The 23979-nt window shown below is 40.0% G+C and overlaps 1 protein-coding gene across 1 annotated transcript in view; it reads left to right on the top strand.

The window, feature by feature from the left end:
- Positions 1–23979, top strand: part of pdk1 (pyruvate dehydrogenase kinase, isozyme 1) — a 72327-nt gene that overhangs the window by 5896 nt on the left and 42452 nt on the right. The window contains exon 2 of the mRNA XM_028806293.2: positions 16602–16743. Within this exon, the coding sequence (XP_028662126.1) occupies positions 16602–16743 (142 nt within the window). The remainder of the gene's footprint in view (positions 1–16601; positions 16744–23979) is intronic.

The following is a 23979-nucleotide window of genomic DNA, read 5'->3' as shown; positions in this document are numbered from 1 at the left end:
TCGAATAGGTCAAGCAACCACAGCATTCGCTTCTCTAAAGTGGTGCTTGTGGAAGCGAACCAATATTTCCATTCCGACCAAAATCCGCCTTTTCTGGACGCTGATCCTGCCGATTCTACTCTCTGGATCCGAAACGTGGACGGTGCTCAAGGCGGACCTCAACAAACTCGAAGTTTGCCAGATGCGTTGCCTCCAGCAGATATTATGAGTATCACTCCGAGCCCACCTTCGAAATGAGGACATCCGACGGAGATGTGACAACCAACCGCCAATCGAGGAACAAATTCAAACACGTCGACTGCGATGGTTTGGCCATGTATGTCGAATGGACGCGAGCCGACTACCACACCAACTCCTCTGGCGTGAACGACCCACCTAGTGGCGAATCCATCGAACGGCACCGAAGAAAACATGGTTAAAACAGAAATCGCAGAATAAATCTCGACGAGGCCAGAACAACCGCCAACGATCGTCATGCATGGAAACGAGTTATGAAGGAGATACGACAACCATTGGCACCCACAGCAGCGTATGGGCTTAGGAGCTGATCCAGACCCAACGCCAGCTAGGGATCAAAGAAGAAGAAGAATTGGCAGCTGATTAAGCAAACAAGAAGCAATTATAGCAGGTAATACAACGGTCAGTCAGTCATTATCCAACCCGCTATATCCTAACACAGGGTCACGGGGATCTGCTGAAGCCAACACAGGGCGCAAGGCAGGAACAAATCCCCGGGCAGGCTGTCAGCCCACCGCAGGATAATACAACTGTTTACAACTAAATCAAGCAATTTAAGTAAAAGGCAAGTTAAGTAAAATGTTTATTTTCCTCCACATTTTTCTTCTCCTCAGACGTTCTTTCTTTGTTAGTAGGACTATGTGCAGTCTTGACAAACGATACTGCCCCCAGACACTCATGTAGTGCATTGCAGTTACAAAAACCAATGTGGTTCTTTGTGACTGGAGCTTCTATTGAAGGTTCTGTTTGTGACATGTTGACAAAAAAAATATCTGCGTCAACGATTTTTTGTAGTCGATGTCGTTGATTACGTCGACTAATCATTGCACCCCTATCCCCCATATAACTGCTTAGTATATTTTAATAAAAATCGACCAAACTTTGTTTTGTAATTTCTACATTGACCCCAAAACACAGAAACTGGGAAATAATAACTCACTTAATTAGATTGGTAGTTCAATGAAAAACAGAAGTTGGTTGGAACAAAAATCTGCAGCCACAGGGTGTCCCAAAGACCAAGCTTGGGAATCACTGTATTCGAATATTAATATTCTATATGACAGGCCTGATTTTACATGGTGAAACATTCAGGTGCATTATAACTTATTTAACTGATTTGATAGTTGGAATATTTCAAATATTTTTTTTTATAAAAAATTTTTTTTTACAATTTTGTGATATCGTTAAATAGCTGTAGTAATACATCTGTAGGTTGGCAGATGTACTTTTCAAGCATGTCCGGAGTCTAGCAGTTATGGGGGGGTCGGGCGTGGGGGCACAAATGCAGTTGTGTGGTAACTTTTTTTTTTTTTTGGTAACTTAAAGATAATACTGTTTTGGTACAAAAAACAAGGCAGTGCCTAACTAGGATGTTGAAAAGGTAGGAAATATTTTATTACCAAACAATAATGGGGGAAAAAAAAGCAAAAATGTATACTAAAAAGCAAGTAATGTAGCATAATAATAAGTAAAAAATGGTCTATGAAAGAAAACTATTTTATAAGCAGGTTATACGAATGCAAAGCTTGTTGAATACTCAGACAGCAGTGACATTTTGAATATTTATTGAACTTTATGGCTGCCTGCAGATGCTGTCTTAAATTCTGCAGAGACCTTCTGACTTAGACTTCCTATGTGAAGTATTATCTGGACTTGTTCTTCCTTACCTAAAAATAGCTTGGGACTGAAGGATAAACAATGTGAAAGTTACTTGCACTAAGATTACAGATATATTCTAGGACGCCCTGCATTGTGTTCAGTGGCTATCATTGATTACTGTAAGAGAAAAAGAGTGCAATATTTAATTTATTTTAAACCAAAGCAACTTTAAGTTTATGCTTCGTTTTTTTGCACATTTCTATAATCGGAGCACTGGTAGGTTAAGCCAATGTCACGTTACACGACTTCTGTGTCAGATTTGCATACAGAAGTTGCTGATTTTTATCGCTGGGCCACCTCAATTTACATGACTGATATTGCTGGCCATCTCAAATTTTGTGAGTGTGTGCTGACTTTCCAGCACCGTCCTGCTTGACACTTGTTCTGACAGCCAATAGCATTGTACCTGATTAAGCCAGTACTGTATGAAAAGTTAACAGGTACCGGCAAGTTCACCCGCGATATCTGCTCCTTTTTATGTATGTATTTATTTATTCTCTTTTGCTACATAAAACGTAAAACCTCAGACAGCCGATCTTCTTTTCTGCTTGCGAGTCTGAATAGGGCTGGCCAATATGGACTTATATTGATGCTGCAATAATTTTGAACAAAATTGTTGTATTTAGTGTATCTTGTATTCAATGTATTAATGTAACTTGTATTCTTGTATCTAGTTTTCAAAACTGCTTGAAGATTGAAGATCAGCACCATATATACCATAAACCTAGTATATGTTCGCACATTAATAATTTGAAATATTAGCAAAGGAAACTTTTTTTTTTCTCTCAAAACGTAACAATTTAATGAATAGCTGTGCCTCAGAGAAAATTCTAAAATGTGTTGTTTTTTGCAACCATTTTTATTTTATGTCTGTCTCCTTTACTTAACTCATTTAGGGCTAATTATTTTTCCCTTTTGTCCCAAGGCTGAATATTTTTCCAAAAACTCAGTTTTCTACAAAGCAATGGTTTCACCCATAAATCAACATGAAATGCTTGTTTATGAGAAATGTCACTCTGCTTTACGTTCTGTGAGCCTCTACAGTATGTAAATTCACATACTTTATTACATACCAATTTGTCTCATCACTCTTAAGCTGAAAGGCACTTTCTGGGGAGGATAAAAAAAAAAGAGCTTGAAGTAGTTAAGTGTCTGGTAATCTGTAGTGTCTACTAGCATGCCGTGTCTTTCGATGAAGTCCAGTGGCCTCCTTGCCTCCCATGGATCTATGTCTCTATAGTCCTCTCGGGCGAATGTTGCTGTTCGTGCATCAGCTACACAAGCATGTTCAGCTGGGGGACCCCGATCAGCTGATGCAGGTACCTGTCTTTTGTTTTTGATCTCCAGATCACTTGCATCAAAAATAAATACACAAAAATTAAATAATTAATACGCACAGAGTGTTTTGCTTTGCACATTCTCTTCGCTCTCTCAACAGATGTCAGTGCCATTTTAGACATTGTCTACGCTACTCAAGCATACGCAGGGATTAGACATCAAGTCAACAAGTCAAACATTCTTTCTAGCAAAGAGAGTCCACCTATAACATAACGGCAAGTTTTATCATCATTTACAGTTGATTGTCACCCTCTACCCTGGATGTCAACTTTTTTCGACATTAACCCTCAAGGCTATGTGTCAACAAACGTCTACATCCACCCTAAAAGTGTTAATTATGAATTTCCATTGTATGTAGTATGTTCAAAATTTTGCCTGCCTTGTTGGCATCGGTGTCTGTCAATCCGTAAACATGGTTGTTTCTTTCTCGGTTTGACTGTTTTATACAAGGAAAGACTTCTTCTTAAAAATTCTTAAAATTTAAAATTAAAATCTTCTTAAAATTCTTAAAAATTCTTCCAAATCACAGTTTGTAATAAATGTGCATATGTATATTGTACATACAGTATCTCACAAAAATGAATACACCCCTCACATTTTTGTAAATATTTTATTATATCTTTTCATGTGACAACACTGAAGATATGACGCTTTGATACAATGTAAAGTAGTCAGTGTACAGTTTGTATAACATTGTAAATTTGCTGTCCCCTCAAAATACCTCAACACACAGCCATTAATGTCTAAACCTCTGGCAACAAAAGTGAGTACACCCCTAAGTGGAAAATGTCCAAATTGTGCCCAAAGTGCCAATATTTTGTGTGGCCTCCATTATTTTCCAGCACTGCCTTAACTCTCTTGGGCATAGAGTTCACACGAGCTTCACAGATTGCCACTGGAATCCACTCCTCCATGACAACATCACGGAGCTGGTGGATGTTAGAGACCTTGCGCTCCTCCACCTTCCATTTGAGGATGCCACACAGATGCTCAATAGGGTTTAGGTCTGGAGATGTGCTTGGCCAGTCCAGCACCTTTACCCTCAGTTTCTTTAGCAAGGCAGTGGTCGTCTTGGAGGTGTGTTTGGGGTCGTTATCATGTTGGAATACTGCCCTGTGGTCCAGTTTCTGAAGGGAGGGGATCATGCTCTGCTTCAGTATGTCACAGTACATGTTGGCATTCATGGTTCCCTCAATGAACTGTAGCTCCCCAGTGCCGGCAGCATTCATGCAGCCCCAAACCATGACACTCCCACCAACATGCTTGACTTTAGGCAAGACACACTTGTCTTTGTACTCCTCACCTGGTTGCCGCCACACACGCTTGACATCATCTGAACCAAATAAGTTGATCTTGGTCTCATCAGACCACAGGACATGGTTCCAGTAATCCATGTCCTTAGTCTGCTTGTCTTCAGCAAACTGTTTGCGGGCTTTCTTGTGCATCATCTTTAGAAGAGGCTTCCTTCTGGGACGACAGCCATGCAGACCAATTTGATGCAGTGTGCGGCGTATGGTCTGAGCACTGCCAGGCTGACACACAACCACTTCAGCCTCTGCAGCAACGCTGGCAGCACTCGTACGTCTATTTTCAAAAGACAAACTCTGGATATGACGCTGAGCACGTGCACTCAACTTCTTTGGTCGACCATGGCGAATCCTGTTCTGAGTGAAACCTGCCCTGTTAAACCACTGTATGGTCATGGCCACCATGCTGCAGTTTAGTTTCAGGGTGTTGCCAATCTTCTTATAGCCTACGTCATCTTTATGTAGAGCAACAATTCTTTTTTTCAGATCATTGGAGAGTCCTTTCCCATTAGGTGCCATGTTGAACTTCCAGTGACCAGTATGAGAGAGTGTGAGAGCGATAACACCAAATTTAACACACCTGCTCCCCATTCACACCTGAAACCTTGTAACACTAACAAGTCCTATGACATCGGGGAGGGAAACTGGCTAATTGGGCACAATTTGGACATCTTTCACTTAGGGGTGTACTCACTTTTGTTGCCAGCGGTTTAGACACTAATGGCTGTGTGTTGAGGTATTTTGAGGGGACAGCAAATTTACACTGTTATACAAGCTGTACACAGACTACTTTACATTGGATCAAAGTATCATATCTTCAGTGTTGTCAAATGAAAAGATATAATAAAATATTTACAAAAATGTGAGGGGTGCACTCAATTTTGTGAGATAATGTATATATTTTGTTTATGATTTACATCATTTGTAATAGTTTCAAATTATGTATTTGCATACATGTGCCCCTTTCTGACTCTGGTCATAATGACAGAATAGAGCACAGAGGACAGCAGTTTATCTAATCCTTTTATTGCTTATTTTCTACACTCTGATGACATTTTGTTTGTTTGGGTTGTCCAAAATAAGTAATGACACAGACTTTTTAGCCTGGGACGAGACGTGACTTTTTCAGAGAGACACTTTAACGTCCTGCGAGACAAGACTTTGTGCCAAGAGATTTAACCACACCCGGGGCCGGAAATAAAAGACAAAGAGTAGATGACAAAGTAGAACGTCGTAAAGAATTCAAAAATGTTGGCGCGATACACATGCAGAGCATGTTAGAGATAATTAAAATACTAAAATTCAAAAGTCTCAAAAAAAGGATAGTAAAGATCGCATTAGCGCAAACAAACAGAAATTATTACTCAGTGAAATAATGGAACAGCGAAAAGAGATCTAATATATTGTTCGGATTTAAACTTTAACTCGGAGACTTGTAGGTCGTCTAATTCGTGTTGCCATCGGGGAAAAGTAGTGTTTCTTCCCAATGAATAGGTGTATCCGCGAGAATTAAAAGATTTGTTGTTTGGTGAAAGTGAAATCCATATACGTGAGCGGCAGAGCCACAAAGTGGCTGTTGTGTAGCGCAGGATGGGTTGGCGAGCGAAGTGAGCAGGGGGCCAAGCCCCCTAGTATAACAAAAGATAAAAATTATGAACCTCCTATAGTTAATCTTTTAGAACAGCTTTTTTTTTTTTTTTTTTAACTGTTCTATATATACTTACATTTGATCATTGACACACAGAACTTGGGAAATGTTTTAAGTTAAATTTTGCAAACTTCTGTTTCTAAATGCTGCAAGTCACAAAGTCACAAAGTATGGTGAGTACACAAGGACAAAACAGAACACTAACAAGATGGGGTAACACAACACTGAAACTTAATAGTTCAGGACAGACTTTCTCACAATCATTAGGAATAAATAAAAAAAAAATTATGCTCAGCATGAAAATAAAATTGTCAGTAATGCAGTTTACCCCATGACTGATGCATCAAATTTGAAAAAAAAAAACAACACTACGAAGGCTGCAGTTTTATTCCTGCTAGTAAAGTTTCAGTAATGGAAAGTGTGTGATATGAATGGATGGGGGCTTATACACTGTGTGGACATCTCACGTCTGCTGTAATGTGAATTACTGGCTAGCTTCGTTATTTGACACTGACAATGTAGGAGTATTTTCTTGGCGCAAGTTAAGTAGGAAAAAGTGTACTTTGCAATACAGTAGTCAGTGCAGTTCTTAAATCCTTGACCAACCCCATCCCCCCGATCCACATAGGCTGCTTGTGCTCTGCTGAGCTATCCATCAGATCAGTAACCTTACATGGAACTTTGCTCAGCAGGGACCCATTTTGCCAGGGTAGGAGAAGAGCACATTGCAGGCACATAACTGCATGTGTCAGGATGGCCTTTTCATATGTTAACGTGTATTATCTTTAGTTGCTGTACTGCTTGTACTGACATCCTGGGAAAATCAAACCCAGCAAACAGCAGCCTAACCCTACCTATTCTAAACGCTTTCTCTTCTGATCCTTGCTCTGTTTTTTTTTTTCCACACTCGACACCGCCAGGCTACATGGGGACGTAGACATGCGATAATTGGCTTTTGCATCTTGATTTTTAATTAAATATTGAATCGAACATTCAATACAGTCATGGGCAAAATTATCTGCACCCCTGGAATTTTCCCAGAAAATGCACCATTTCTCCCAGAAAATTGTTGCAATTACAAATGTTTTGGTGTACACATGGTTATGTCCTTTATGTGCATTGGAACAACACAAAAAAACAGGAAAAAAAAGCCAAATCTGACATCATTTCACACAAAACTCAAAAACCGGGCTGGGCGAAATTATTTGCTTCCTAGGGCGGCACGGTGGCGCAGTGGTAGCGCTGCTGCCTCGCAGTTAGGAGACCCGGGTTCACTTCTCGGGTCCTCCCTGCGTGGAGTTTGCATGTTCTCCCCGTGTCTGCGTGGGTTTCCTCCGGGCGCTCCGGTTTCCTCCCACAGTCCAAAGACATGCTGGTTAGGTGGATTGGCGATTCTAAATTGGCCCTAGTGTGTGCTTGGTGTGTTTGTGTGTGTCCTGCAGTGGGTTGGCACCCTGCCCGGGATTGGTTCCTGCCTTGTGCCCTGTGTTGGCTGGGATTGGCTCCAGCAGACCCCCGTGACCCTGTGTTCGGATTCAGGGGTTGGAAAATGGATGGATGGAAGTGCTTCCTATGACCATCAACAAGCTTGTTACACCTCTCAGCTGGAATTTCTGACCACTCTTCTTTTGCAAACTGCTCAAGGTCTGTCAGATTTGAAGGGCGCCTTCTCCCAACAGCAATTTTGAGATCTCTTCATAAGTGTTCAATCGGATTTAAATCCGTACTCATTGCTGGCCACTTCAGCGCTTTGTCTTCAACCATTTCTGGGTGCTTTTAGAGGTATGTTTGTGGTCATTGTCCGGCTGAAACACCCATGACCTCTGACGCAGACCCAGCTTTCTGACACTGGGCCCTACATTGCGCCCCAGTATCTTTTGGTAGTCTTCAGATTTCACGATGCCTTGCACACAGTCAAGGCATCCAGTGCCAGAGGCAGCAAAACATCCCCAAAACATCTTAGAACCTCTGCCATGTTTGACTGTAGGTACTGTGTTCTTTTCTTTGTAGGCCTCATTCCGTTTTCTGTAAACAGTAGAATGATGAGCTTTACCAAAAAGCTCTGCCTTGGTCTCATCTGTCCACAAGACGTTCGCCCAGAAGGATTTTGGCTTCCTCAAGTACATTTTGGCAAACTCCAGTCTGGCTTTTTGATGTTTCTGTGTCAGCAGTGGGGTCCTCCTGGCTCTCCTGCCATAGTGTTTCATTTCGTTCAGTTGTTGACGGATAGTTCGATATGACACTGTTGCACCCTGAGTCTGCAGAACAGCTTGAATATGTTTTGAAGTTGATTTGGGCTGTTTATCCACCATTTGGACTATCCTTGGTTGCAGGTTTTTATCAATTTTTCTCTTCTGTCCACGTCCAGGGAGATTAGCAACATTGCCATGTGTTGAGAACTTCTTGATTATGTTGAGCACAGTGGACAAAGGAACATGAAGATCTCTGGAGATGGACTTGTAGCCTTGAGATTGTTGATATTTTCCCACAATTTTTGTTCTCAAGTCCTCAGACAATTCTCTGCTCTTCTTTCTGTTCTCCATGCTTAGTGTGGCACACTCAGACACAACAGAAAGGTTGAGTCAACTTTTCTCCATTTTAACTGGCTTCAGGTGTGATTACTGTATTGCCAGCACCTGTTTCTTGCCACTGGTGAATTCATACGAGCATCATATGCTTCAAATAAAACGATTTGCCCACAATTTTGAAAAGGTGCCAATGATTTTGTCCGGCCCATTTTTGGAGTTCTGTGTGACATGATGTCAGATTTGGCTTTTTTTTCCTGTTTTTTTGTGTTGTTCTAATGCACATAAAGGAAATAAACAGTTGTATACCAAAACATTTGTAATTGCAACAATTTTCTGGGAGAAACGGTGCATTTTCTGGGAAAATTCCAGGGGTGCCGATAATTTTGGCCGTGACTGTATATTGCCCAGCCCAAGGTCCAAAACACCCTCATTCCTTGTTACTGCATTATATGCATTGCCTTGGTTGTAAGCAGTTACAGGAGTAGGTGGGGTGTAGTGAATTTTGAAAAGGGTGGGAGAATTTAGGTATGCATTTTGCACAGCTGATTATGTGAAAGACACAAAGTTAATACAGTGTGCTAATGACCTTGTACAAAAAGAAATCTAACTGTAGGGCTGCATATTCTTGCTGTAATATGTCCTCATCCTTTAACTTTTTATCAAGTCATGTAATATTTACAGCAGAAGAAGCAAATGTACTGTACGTTAGGTGATCTAAACTGAGTGCGGACTTTAAACCTCAGGCACCACTTTACTCAAAGTAAGATAAGCAGGCCAAAGACCATCAATTGTTCTTTTACAAGAAAAAGAGGACCCCAAATGGACTCCAGATTATAAGGAGAGTTCAGGACTCTCTGTGGAAAAAGCTATTGTAATGTTGCTAGAAGGGATACATATTGTTGTATTTGCCAAGAAAGCAAACTATAAAACTAGAAACAGAATTTTTCAAGACAGTTTTTTTTTTTTAAGCTTGGCATTGTCAGCTACTGAAGTGCAAATTGAGACTTCTGCCTTTGACAACAGATACAGTTAGAAGGGTGGCAAAACTAAAGATTGTGGCACAATGTATGGAGGAGGAATGTGCTTAGCAACAAATGCATTGAGCAAGTGGTGTTGCTTTTGCCATCTCTATAAAGAAAAGTGCAGGAATTTAAGTTAGAGGACAATTTTAAAGATGGCAAATTTTTTTGCCTTCCTGTTAAAATAATATTAGGCTGAGGTTTGGTGCCAAAACCGTCTTGGTAATCATTTCTCCATTACACGCCGTAGATGGACTGTGTAAAGATTGCTGCAGTATTCCCTACTATGGGAGCCATCCCCAGAAGCTGTATTTGGTAATGTTATTAAGGTGGTAAAAATTAATTTTAAATGAGATTTAGAATTTCTATAAAACACAACTCCATGTAGATATCAAAGCTGTAAATCAGAATTGCCTCATTTGATCTGCATGTGCATAGATACTGTATATGCTAACAGAAAACAGTAAATTATACTCCCTTGTAATACTGCTTTCCTCAATTCTTCTCTCTACTGTATTCTAAAGAAGAGTGACTTGGCATGCACAATAAGAAGACATCAGTAGTTGTTTTGTGGAGCTTTTTTCCGTTTCCTTCCAGCTTAGGTCAGGGGTCGCCAACTCCAGTCCTGGAGGACCATCATGGCTGCAGGTTTTCATTCTAACCCTTTTCTTAACGAGTGACCTGTTTTTGCTGCTAATTAACTTCTCTTGAACTAATTGTAACTGACTTGCTCTTGAAGACTCTGACCACTTAATTGTTTATTTTTCCTTCATTAGCAGCCAAACAATTATGAGATACAAAATGAGCCAAAACAACTGGTGTCCATCATACAATATCTGAAAATAAAGAAAGATGCAGGAATGTTGATCTACTCAGGTCCACAAAACATTTTGACAGTGCTGCTCTTAGAAAGAGAAAATCAGCAATTTCGGAAATGTCTGGTAATGCACCATGAGAGCAGCAACAAGCCATGTAATTAAAGAACGAGTTTAATTGACGACAACTGGTTGGAGTGAAATTGATTGGGTTTTAAGGCCCTGACTTAGTTGGTCTTCTGTTGGTTCACTCACTTCACATTTCATTTCTGTTTGGATGCCATTTAAGGAAAGAAACAAAGCAATTCAGAAGAATGAGGAAGATATTCAGGGGAACTAATTTTGATAAAGCAATTCAATTAAAATGAATTCACAAGAATTTAATTAGCAACACAAGCAGGGCACTCATTAAAAAAAAGGGTTAGAATGAAAACCTGCAGCCACAGTGGTCTTCCAGGACTGGACTTGAACACCCCTGGTTTAGATATATTATGTAATGTAAAGGCATTTTCACACCTCGTTTGTTTGGTGAAGCTTTTTCAAGGTCTGGTACAATTGTCCCTGAAGTCATCCTGCTTGTTTAGGTAGATGTGAACACAGCAATTGCTCTTGGGTGCAAACCAAAACAACCAGATGGAGACCCTTTGGAAGAGGTGGTATTGGTGCGGTACCAAGCAAACCCTGGAGCAGTTTCCATGAGGTATGACTGTGATTTGCATTGGAACTGATCTAACTAAATGAAACACTCTGCTGTGGGAATGAAGATAAGCCACTGCTTTCAGTAATTAGGGAATCTCATTCATAGTATAATGAGTTGAGGGTTAATATGGAGCATTAAAAACAATACAAATGTAAAAATAAGCATGCACATTGATACAAATGTACCACAATTCTCATAAAACAACTTGTGCAATTACCAGTCACTCACACCAAGCCTAGCACTTGATCAGGCATCACATACGTGCCCCTTGCATACGTGATTGTATGGCAGTTGACAAAGAAAAGTAAAAGGTGTAAATTCACGTGGGCAATCAAAACACATACAGTGGTATACAAGAAGCTAACAGCAGTGCCCTGTGAGACCAACGATCAAACTCGCTAATTTTACATCATAAAAGTGATGCGCACAGGTGAACGTCCTCTCAGTGGTGCCATGTGGACACTCTAAATTTGACATATGTACTTAATGTTAAACAATTCAAAATGAACATTATTAACAAAACAGTAAACGTGATTTGAAGTAACCTTAATAAGTCAGGGTTATGTTCATATAGTGGCTACAGGGTTGTGACTGTGCAACATCCATTCATCCATCCATTATCCAACCCGCTATATCCTAATACAGGGTCATGGGGGTCTGCTGGAGCCAATCCCAGCCAACACAGGGCGCAAGGCAGGAAACAAACCCCGGGCAGGGCGCCAGCCCACCGCAGGGTGCACACACATACGCACACACACTAGGGACAATTTAGAATCGCCAATGCACCTAACCTGCATGTCTTTGGACTGTGGGAGGAAACTGGAGCAGCCGGAGGAAACCCATGCAGACACAGGGAGAACATGCAAACTCCATGCAGGGAGGACCCACTGCGCAACATCATACAGTTAAATGAAACAACACCTGATAATGTCTCCTGTCTTAAAACTGAAGTACATCAGTGTATGCTTTGCCTTCTGTTGTACACACTCCTGTTTGAAACTCATCCTTTTCATACCATGCTTAATAGTGCCTACTTTCCAAGTATTTTTCCAGTTATTTGATAATATGCATTTTGCTTATAGCCTGGTGAGTGGTACATAAACCAAATAATTATGCAAAAATACAGCGGTGCACAAACACAACTGTTGTCGACCCTTAATGATATTTTTCCTGGAAGAAAAATGTTTTTGCCCAATGAAATGAGCCTGCAATATTACCATGGGATGTTTGATATATTTAGTTCTCTTGAAAGTTTGCAGTGTGAAACACAACTGAACTAACTAGAAATTGAAACAAAATAACAAATCATTCTCTGATTCGGAGCAAAGCACAATGACTCAAGCTTTTTTTTTTTCAGTATTTTTTATCATGCAGAGCACACTCCATGCTGCAGAAGTGTATAATACTGAATGGTGTTTGGTGTTGTGAACTTAGTGATCACATAAAAGTAGCCAATGGCTTTGGCTATTTCATAAGTCTAAAACTTTTTTTAATTGAAAAATTAAATCGGAGTAATCGGTACACTTCAGATTTCTTTTCACGTGTACAGTTAACTTATTTGTGAGCATGAGCAACATGCAACATGTGCTACTTTCCAGAGGCACAAATCTCCTTCCATTGGTTATGTAAAATGTAACAACGTAGAATACAATAGGCCAGAAGTACCCCATGGCTGTATGGTCCATAATCGCATACACAGTATGCATATAAATATAATTTCAATTATCTTATATAAACCTTTTGTAAATTGTGGTTTTTGCCACTAAGAGAAATGCTATACACAAATGAAGAATGTAATAAAGACAAATGGAGTCACAAAAAGGTTTGAGGATGGCCACCCTGTATACTTGAAAAAAACTGGCTGAAAAATAAACACATCTGTACAGACTGGAATCCAAAACAGAACTGCCTAACAGGTTGAAAGCTGTTCTATAAATATGGCTGAATGGAGGAAGAGGTGGAGTCGGGGAGGCCGGGACAGGAACTGATATACAGTGCATCTGGAAAGTATTCACAGCGCATCACTTTCTCCACATTTTGTTATGTTACAGCCTTATTCCAAAATGGATTAAATTCATTTTTTTCCTCAGAATTCTACACACAACACCCCATAATGACAACGTGAAAAAGGTTTACTTGAGGTTTTTGCAAATTCATTAAAAATAAAAAAAATTGAGAAAGCACATGTACATAAGTATTCACAGCCTTTGCCGTGAAGCTCGAAATTGAGCTCAGGTGCATCCTGTTTCCCCTGATCATCCTTAAGATGTTTCTGCAGCTTAATTGGAGTCCACCTGTGGTAAATTCAGTTGATTGGACATGATTTGGAAAGGCACACACCTGTCTATATAAGGTCCAACAGTTGACAGTTCATATGAGAGCACAAACCAAGCATGAAGTGAAAGGAATTCTCTGTAGACTTCTGAGACAGGATTGTCTCGAGGCACATATCTGGGGAAAGTTACAGAAAAACTTCTGCTGCTTTGAAGGTCCCAATGAGCACAGTGGCCTCCATCATCCGTAAGTGGAAGAAGTTCGAAACCACCAGGACTCTTCCTAGAGCTGGCTGGCCATCTAAACTGAGTGATCGGGGAAGAAGGGCCTTAGTCAGGGAAGTGACCAAGAACCCGATGGTCACTCTGTCAGAGCTCCAGAGGTCCTCTGTGGAGAGAGAATAACCTTCCAGAAGGACAACCATCTCTGCAGCAATCCACCAATCAGGCCTGTATGGTAGAGTGGCCAGATGGAAGCCACTCCTTAGTAAAGGGCACATGGCAGCCCGCCTGGAGTTTGCCAAAAGGCACCTGAAGAACTCTCAAACCATGAGAAAGAAAATTCTCTGGTCTGATGAGACAAAGATTGAACTCTTTGGTGTGAATGCCAGGCGTCATGTTTGGAGGAAACCTGGCACCATCCCTAGAGTGAAGCGTGGTGGCAGCATCATGCTGTGGAGATGTTTTTCAGCGGCAGGGACTGGGAGACTAGTCAGGATAAAGGGAAAGATGACTGCAGCAATGTACAGAGACATCCTGGATGAAAACCTGCTCCAGAGTGCTCTTGACCTCTGACTGGGGAGACGTTTCATCTTTCAGCAGGACAACGACCCTAAGCATACAGCCAAGATATCAAAGGAGTGGCTTCAGGACACTCTGTGAATGTCCTTGAGTGGCCCAGACTTGAATCCGATTGGACATCTCTGGAGAGATCTTAAAATGGCTGTGCACCGGCGCTTCCCATCCAACTTGATGGAGCTTGAGAGGTGCTGCAAAGAGGAATGGGCGAAACTGGCCAAGGATAGGTGTGCCAAGCTTGTGGCATCATATTCAAAAAGACTTGAGGCTGTAATTGCTGCCAAAGGTGCATTGACAAAGTATTGAGCAAAGGCTGTGAATACTTATGTACATGTGATTTCTCAGTTTTTTAATTTTTAATAAATTTGCAAAAACCTCAAGTAAACCTTTTTCACGTTGTCATTATGGGGTGTTGTGTGCAGAATTCTAAGGAAAAAAAATGAATTTAATCCATTTTGGAATAAGGCTGTAACATAACAAAATGTGGAAAAAGTGATGTGCTGTGAATACTTTCTGGATACACTGTATCAGAAAGAATGGTTTTGGGTACCGGACATGGTGTCATCAAAGAGTTCCATAAGTGACGTCAATAGGGGCTGGACTGGTGGTGATGTCATTGGGAGGCAGGTTCTTTGGCTGTTTCCTGAGGGACAAAAGGAGAAAAGATCAGGTGACAGCGCCAACCCCTGGTCTGACAGAGAAATGGCACTATTTGAGCCTGTAAACCATCTCCTGTGTGTACGTGTGCTACAAGAGAAACCACAAAACCATGTATATAAAGTTCCTGTAGTCTTCTGTTTATAGTGCCACATTAGATGCAGTTCTTCACAAAAACTCTAAAAGTGGCACCTGTCCATATGTTGATATTAACCATTGCAGGTATCAGTATTGCCAGACTTATCTAGATTTTTACTCCTCTAGAAGGGAAGTACATGTAAACACGTCATCATAAAACTTAAACCTAATAGCGCTTTTTTATGTTTTTTTTTTGTCCTTCTTAAAGTGTTCCCTAATTAAATTCCTGCAGTTTCCTCCACTGCAAGTCAGCAACTGTCTCAGACTGAACAATTGACCCTCTAGCTGCACTCATTGCCACTTCACACATATTTCCTGAATGTATTTGTCACCACGTGCTTTTGTCGGCACACATTTTTGCTGAGTGTTTTAGTCAGTGTGGCAGTTAAATCATAGACAAAAAGTCATGCTCATGAGTGAGGGTAGAGGTCATCATCAGAGTGACCAAAGAATCTGTGCCATGTCAGCAGTTTTTACATACCAGACTGTAGTTGCAGAGAGTGAGGTACAGTATGTCCTCTTTTCACTCTGCTACATTGTCCATGAGAGTTGTGCTTGAGATGAGCACAAGAATATCTTTTGCTGCGGATAATTTCCTGCGCAGTGTTGCTGGGCTCACTCTCCGTGTAACAGTGCAGGACTCATTGGGGTGAACCTCAGAGTAGAATCGATGCTTCCTCTGAACAAAATGTGCTAGTTGAGATTATTTGTTTATGGAGTTAGGATAACCCTTGGGAGAAGATTTTGGGGCTCATTTGATTGGCCTGATGGTGCCTGCCTAAGAAAGACATCAATCATTTGCAGTAAGTACAGAATGGAGCAACCAGAATCTTAACTAGAAAAAGAAAATCTGAGAACATCTCACCAGTCTTCGCGTTGCTACATTGGTTACCTGTGTCATTCAGAATTGACTTTAAAATACTAGTAATCGTTTATAAAGTGTTAAATAATCTGCTCCTTTCTCAGTTTTCATGTTAGATCCATGGAATTTTAAAATCTAATATGTTCTATGTGGCCAGTAAAAATAAATAAATCAGTGCAAGCTAACATAACATAAATATATAATTAGACAAGTAGAGTACTTATGTAATATTGTATTGTGTGTCTCTAACGATTAGTCCGATGATAAGGAGAGATGGCTAGGACTACAAAAAAAAAAAAACAAAACTTCAGAAGAGCTGGTGGGAAAAAACAAAATCTGTAGAGTTTTAAGGCCAGAAGACCACTCTGCTCCAACTGGGAAATTCTGCCTAACATAAATGCCCTTAAGTTGTTCCCCGCCTATTAAGGAGTATTTAAGCAAACACAGGCACCTATTTAAAATGAATATAATGTACAATATAAAGTGTGCGGAAAGTAAAGGTATTTAAATCCTCTATAGGCACTGGGCAAGAGTTACAGATTTTAATGTGAGGCAGATATTTAAGAGCATCCACCATGTACATTTTATCATAAATTTTGTCCCTCTTTTCTATGTATTTTAGGATCCGAGAATGCTTGTGAAAGGACATCTTTCATGTTTCTCAGGCAAGAGCTTCCTGTCAGACTGGCAAACATCATGAAGGAAATCAATTTGCTTCCGGATAACCTGCTAAAGACTCCATCGGTTAGACTGGTTCAGAGCTGGTAAGCCCCATGTTTTTGCACAGTAGGTGTGTTGACAGAAAGTGGAACACAATGGCCTGGTTTTGTGTTCTCACTAGTTTCACGGTCTATTCTGTGCATTGCAGCATTGCATGATGATAATGTTCCGAAATTTGCTGCTATGAAAACATTATGCAAAATTAAAATGACATAAGGTTTTTCTCAGTAGCTATGGATCATGGCTTATGAATGCAAATTTATGGTAGAGCTTTAGACTCTTTAGACTTTGCAGAGGACCTTTGCAAAACTCAAATGATGTTGTCCAAGCAGTGTTGGGTTTGTTTTGTTAAAAGGTGAATTAATGATTAAGGTATTATAAGCAGTAGAAATTGAAACTAGAGCTTTTCACACATCCACCCTAGTAATAAGCCAATAAATTACATAATTGTGGGGCATGTGTGTACAAAGTCCAGAGTCGTGTGTTCTGGGTAAATTGACCTGGCAGCTTTCAGGTCAGCCTCTTGTATAATACTTAGATTTTACCAGATCTGCATATTTGTGAACAGTGCTCCAAATATTCCACTTGAACTGTGCAAAATGTCATGATGGGAACTCATTAAACCCAAAGACTGATGCAAATGAGCAAATCCAGGGAAACATGGTTAAAACTATTATGAAGCTAAGGGGGAAGTTACTGAGCCAAGTTACCACTGGACCTAGCCATGAGGTGTCTACTTCATAGCTGCTGTTTTCTAGGTGAGGGAGCAACAGAAGTGAAACTGAAGGCATATGACACATATTTAGTGGAAACTCTCAGCAAAAGTAAGGTTGTGCTAAAGTGTGTCTCTAAATATTTTGTTCTGCAAGATGGAAACCTATGCTTTTTAATATTGTGTGAACAAGCAAATTCCTGGAAGTTACTCCAGTTCTACCTTTGGAAGATGCAAGTAGTGGATCCATTTTAGATAACTATTAAGATAATAAAGATCAAATACAGTCAGAATTTTATCTGCAATATTAATATCAATTGAACTGACTTGCATCTCTACAAAGGCTCAACCTGTGAAATTAATTCAATTCATATTTGCTAGTGTTGCCGTTGACATGCAAGAATAATCTGTTTAATTATAATATATGGTATGCCTTTGGTGCTAGCTTTGAGAATTCTGGGTTTCAAAATATAGTAGTTTCCAAAGGAAACTACTATAATACTTCCAAATAAAGTCAGCATGAAACATACAAAGGTGTATGTACAAGTTCAAATGCCAATCCCCTAGACTGCTGTGGAAGTCATTGTGCAACCTCCCAACAAATGCTTAGGTAGTTTACATATACTGTAGTTACGTTAATGTTTTTATAAAGTAATAAATACTATTTGCCCAAAATGTCACAAAAAACAAAGCAAAATCTTTAGAAACTAAAATGCAGATTATAAAGATGGTAGACGTTTGAGGGGAAAAGTGCTATGTTGCAGTGTGCACCTGCACATGAAAGGAGCCAGTGGAGAACACTTACTCGCAAGCATTCTGGAGGCGCTTCTCCCCTGCTAAAATTTGCTGTACTAGGTGCATGGCCACTGGAAAGTGTCCTTAAGGACCTGGCTTGGTTCGGCATTATGGAAAGTGAGAACATCAAGCGAGATGTGAGGTGGTACAGGCAGTGAGGCATGGAAGGAGCCACGGTACACCAGGGCAGTGGCAGGCGTCACAATTTGTAAAGTGTGTTCTACAATGTGTGGGACAAAGACCCATTTTTTCTTGATTTACCCCTCAGTTTCACAGTTTAAAATTACAAATCAAGCAATTCAGATGTGATTAAAGTTCACATTGCAGGCTTTCATTTGAGGGGGTTAGCATACATTTGGGTCACACTATGTGTAGAAACGACAACACTTTTTCTACATGCCAAAACCCCCATTTCAGGGCACAATAATGTTTGCAATGCAATGAATGGCCTAAAATAATGAAAAGGTAAGCAGAGGTTTAAATTTAAAGCAAAGGTTAGCAAAAACTGAGGGGGGGGGGGGGGGTTTCAGAATATTACACTCTACAAATGTTCTGTAGCAGTTAAAATAAATTAAGCCTTGAAAGTGGAAGCAAACAATTTATACAGGTGTCCCAGCTTCTGTTGATTAATTAAAAACCCTCAGTCTGTCTTAAAGCAGAGCTTGAACAGACTGTGTTACTACACCCTCTGAAGTACTACTTGGCCAATATTACACTGTAGAAAGTTGTAAGTTCCAGTGATAATGGCAAGAAAACGGCAATTAACAAATGAAATGAGACAACATTATTACCTTTTGAAGTTTAGCTTTTCATTTAAAGAAATTGGAAAAACAATCAAAGTGTCAGTGAGAATAGTGGTCTCCTACACAAATGCAAAGGCAATCGGAAACTAGAAGAAACTTGGATAGGACGAGATCTGGCAGACCAAAAGTCACCAGCCAATCAGAAGACAAGTTTCTGAGGATCACCAGCTAATGTGATCACAGGCGCCTCATAGCACAACAGCTTCAAGCACAGCTTAACAGTGCAGGTTGACAAAAGCAAGTGTCAGTTTCTACTGTGAAGAGGAGACTTTTTGTGCTGCAGGTTTGACAGGACGATTGGCAACAAGAAAGTCATTCCATAAAGGACAAAACAGGGCCTTGAAATACCGGCTGTGGACTACTGGAGACTGTTGAAAGGAAAGCATCTTACAAGTGCAACATATTTGTGGGAACTTCTGCAACAGTGTTGGGAAGATCTTTCTGACCAGTATTTGATTTCCCTTATAGAAAGAATGCCACTGTGTGGCTGTTACTTCAGCAAAATGTGGCTACTTTGATGAATCAAAAATTTGAATAAGACTTTGTACACTTGATGATTCATTGACTTAATTTTTTTATTTGTTCTGTGCCTTGATTTCATGAAAAATTAAGACATTTAGCAGAGTGCATTTCCATAAAACCTGAAAAAATACTCCGGTGTTCTAAAACTTTTAACTGGTAATGTACTTTTTTTTTTTGTTCTTCTCCACTTATACTCCTGACAGGTGAAGTGACTTGTTCAGAGTCACACTGTGATTTATTTATCAATTTAAATCTGAAACCTCTTATTTTTCACACTCCATCCCTGCTCAGTATTTTGGTGCTTGTACAGTTTGCTCTTGTAAACTGAAAAAAAATAAAGTTGTAGACTGCATACAGTGCAGTGCTGGCAGATTTCATTTACAGAAGCACAGTGGAAGGCACCAATAGCTCCTGCTTTTAGGAATCTTGAAAGTGTGAAGAAAAACATCCTTTAGAATGTGTCCATCTTGAGCAAGTCCTTTTCTTGGTTCTGCCACTTGGCAAGGACTGCTTCTAAATTAGTCAGAGACATGACCTCATGGAAATGCTTTTTGTAGTCCAGCTCACTTTACAGCATGGTAAAGTATCACAAGTCTCTTGTTTCTAAACAGTGCTTTTATAGTGGCAATCGATATTTGTCACTGTGTTTGTTTTAAGGGAGGCTGGATAATTTTTATTTTTCAAATTGACACCTGCTTTTAAACACCTCAGTTGCTGTTATTACTTACTCATGTAATGCTTAGCTGCCTTTTCCATGATGTGGATGTTCACTTAATGAAAACACTGGAGCAGTAGTGTACGGAATTTTAATAAGTAGGTGAAGGTGTAAGGCACACACAGCCTTTGACAGTGTCTTGAGAGGATATTTAGGATTTTAATATCTGGAGAGAAGAAACTTCATTTAAGATGAATGCTAGGAGGGTTTAGAATGGTTAGTTTGCTTCTTATGTCTTGGTTTGATCACAGTTTATTTAATTTCAGCCTTTCGTAGTGTTTCCCTGTTTATTACATGTGGAATATGTGGATGTATGACTGCACTGTATGCGATGGCCCTGTCCCATCTAGACAAAAGAGTGACTTATGCTAGTATGCTTTTCATTGACTTCAGTACACTGTCATCCCCGAGAAGCTCATGAGAAAGTTGAATCACTAGTCTATCTCTCTATAACATGTTAATATATAACTGGATCCTGCACTTCCTGACAGAAAGACCTAAGATAGTCCATGTTGGAAACACCATCTCCAGTAACATCATGCTGAGCACTGCTGCCCCCCAGGCTGTGTACTCAGCCCTCTTCTGTGCACAATGCTGACTCACAACTGTACAGCTGCATACAGCTGTAACACTAATCATTAACTTTGTGGATGACACATTAGTGGTGTGGTCTTATCAGCAATGGAGATGATTCAGCTTACAGAATGGATGTATGACAATTGGTGGACTCGTGCAAGTGCAACGATCTGTCCCTTAATTGTGAACAAGACGAAAGAGATGATTGTTGACTTCAGGAAGGCCCATGCTGTTGACACCCAGCTGTACATCGAGGCCTCTGCAGTGAAATTTGGTCAAGAGCACTTGACAGCTGAACTTACTTGGACAATTAACACCACCTCCATAGACAAAAAAACGTGGCAGTGTCTTCGCTTTCTTTGGCAGCTGAAGAAGACAAGCCTCTGTAGCATCCAAACCGGTTCTGCCAAGGCCTGTTCTGCCCCTTGGCTGGCTAGACTCTAAACTCTGCTACCATCCTGCCCTCAGATCTGCTTCTAGCAGCTTATTAATATGCAGTACATTTGTTACTATTGTTGTTTTTACATTATTATTAGTTGTTGTTGATTTATTTATTGCTCTCTATTTCAAATGATCTATTCACTTACTGATTATTTTTCTTTACCTGTATTACACTTTTTCTATATGTGTATACTGTGTATATGTTGCACTGTGGGCCTGGCAAGCATTATTATTTTAGACCACTGTATGCTGCAGTAAGGTGTATTGACAGCAAAGCCACTTGACTCGACTCGACTCCCAAACACAACAGCCATCTTGCTGAATCATGCTTAATGTGAGGCTTTGCATAATGTACATGTTAGTTTGTGGTCAGGCTAGCTGTGAGATTACATGAAGAGAGTGATCAATGCCTGTGTGTGACATAAATATCAGGATTAAATGCATGACCCTTAACTGACATTTTTTTTTCTATGTTGTAAAAATAGCTGGTTACAGATGGCATTTCAAACTAAGTGTAGTGGAGAACTGTACTCTGTTATTTACTGAGTTGTAATTACTGTCTGAAATGTTGCTGCTGTAGTAATTATAAAGCGCTTTGTTACTTCGCTGGCTGTGAAAAGACATCACAGTGTATGCATTGGTTTTTAAGCTTCAGCTGTGTCATGGATGCATATCATGCATCAAATAGTGTATGTAGTGATGGAAGAAAGAAACTGTTAACCACAACAGTAAGGTGAATGTGTTCATTTGAACATGGAGAAAAACACAAGAAGTATGGCCTCATGGTTAAGTAAAGACTGTAAACCACAGAGTTACCTTCTGAATCCACACCTCTGCCTTGCTGCCACCTTGTGCATATCATCAACTTTCTACATCTTTACATTGTAGAAATACGGAAACCATGCCCAATAGTGTGTCTGCTTCCATGGCCCCTTTATGTTATAAGTGGGGCTATAAAAAAAATCACAAAGGAACGGGTTCTATCCTATTCCCTACATATTGTTTTGACCAAATCTTTGTGTAAACCTTGAAACAATTACCTTCATCTGCATTTACATTTTACAAAAAAAAAAAAAAATATTGTTGTGCATGCTTGGGCATTCCTGCTCAAATTGCTTCTCTAAAGCCAATGTCACATTACGTGACTTCTGGGGCCTCATGTATAAACAGTGTGTACGCACAAAAATGGTTGGTTTTGCTAACTGGCAGTACCCAGCGTCAAAGCAGTGCTTTTGTTCCAGTGTGGTTTCCCTTTCCTTTTATGATCCATATCCCTGATGCAGCTTTATCAAAAACACTGAAATTAACTGCATATCGTTTTTTAGTTTAAGGCATCTGATTGTAATTAACCTGTAACAATATAATGGTCCAAGGAATGGCCAAACTATTCCAAATACCATAGCTACTTTAGCGTTGTTCCTCTCACTGCACCACTCAGAGTATTTATCCCACTGTATCTGAGTGTGAAATTACAGCTCTACAGCAGCTGATCAGAAAGAGAATTATTGGTATACTGCATCAAGCACACGCTGCCTTAGCCATGCGCACAGTTTATTTGAACACTTCAGAGCCTTTCCTGTAGGGACCTCGCGGTTCAGAAAAAGTTTCATCCCAAGAACTATAAACACACTCAATCAGTCCATCAAGTGCTCCTTGTAGAACTGTTTGTACTTATAAGCCACTTTATAAAGCACATATTTACATATGATGATGACTGGCTTCTAAGTCGATTTAGATTTCCAAGCACTATCTTCTTAGAGCTCTTGATATCATTTTTAAGATGAAACGCAGCAAAGTATATTTATTACATTATATAGATAAAATTTTAACATTTAAATAAACTGTATTGATAATAATTAAACATGTGAGGACACGGTGTTGCAGCACTAGCAACGAGCTGGCGAACCATTCAGGGATTGTTCCTGCCTCGCGCTGTATGCTTGCTGGGGCTGGCGTGACCCTGGATGGATAGAATAACGTACTACGAAGATATTTCAATGTTCCTTAAAAGTTTTGAAGAATTGTTTTTCTCCACTTACAGATGGCTTTACATCTATTACAGAACTGATTGTGTGGCAATTGATTACTTGGAGAAAGAAAAGAATAGGAATAGGGGGTTTGTATGTTTGAAAGAGAGAGTACTGCTACAGTAAATTATTTCATCGAAGGTTGTGCATGGCGCAGCAAGCATCTTGCGGGAGGCTGGAACAATCTCTGGACGGGGCGCCAGTTTGTCACTATCACTGCACTGCCTTGTTCTCATGTTTAATACATGCTTTAATTCCTATCTTCATGAAAATTATATCAAGTATACATCTTAGTATTTAAATAGTTCAGCGAGCTATGGTATCATGAATGTAACGTATTCTGTGTCCTGTCGGAGGAAGAGAAAGTCCGTTTAACAAGCACGTAGTGATTCACACACACCGAGCACATAAAAGATCAAATAAAAATCAAAACATTTAACGTGCTACTTTAGTTATGATGGGATTTGAGGAGAAACTAGTAAATTAAATGATTTTAAGATGCAGTTTATGACATTCTACTTTAATAACAAAATAAAGTACGTGATTAAAGTGGAAATTTCGAGATTAAAGTTGACATTTCGAGCTTTTTTTTCCCCCACTGTGTCCCAATTTTTTTTTTCTCCGTACCCTAATAAGCTTCCATATCACTCTCAGACGGTGGGCTACTACTCGCCTTTTCACAGCGACTT

Source organism: Erpetoichthys calabaricus, chromosome 8, assembly GCF_900747795.2.
Source record: "Erpetoichthys calabaricus chromosome 8, fErpCal1.3, whole genome shotgun sequence".
In the NCBI taxonomy this organism is placed as follows: Eukaryota; Metazoa; Chordata; class Cladistia; order Polypteriformes; family Polypteridae; genus Erpetoichthys; species Erpetoichthys calabaricus.
This window is presented reverse-complemented; position numbering and strand designations above follow the sequence as displayed.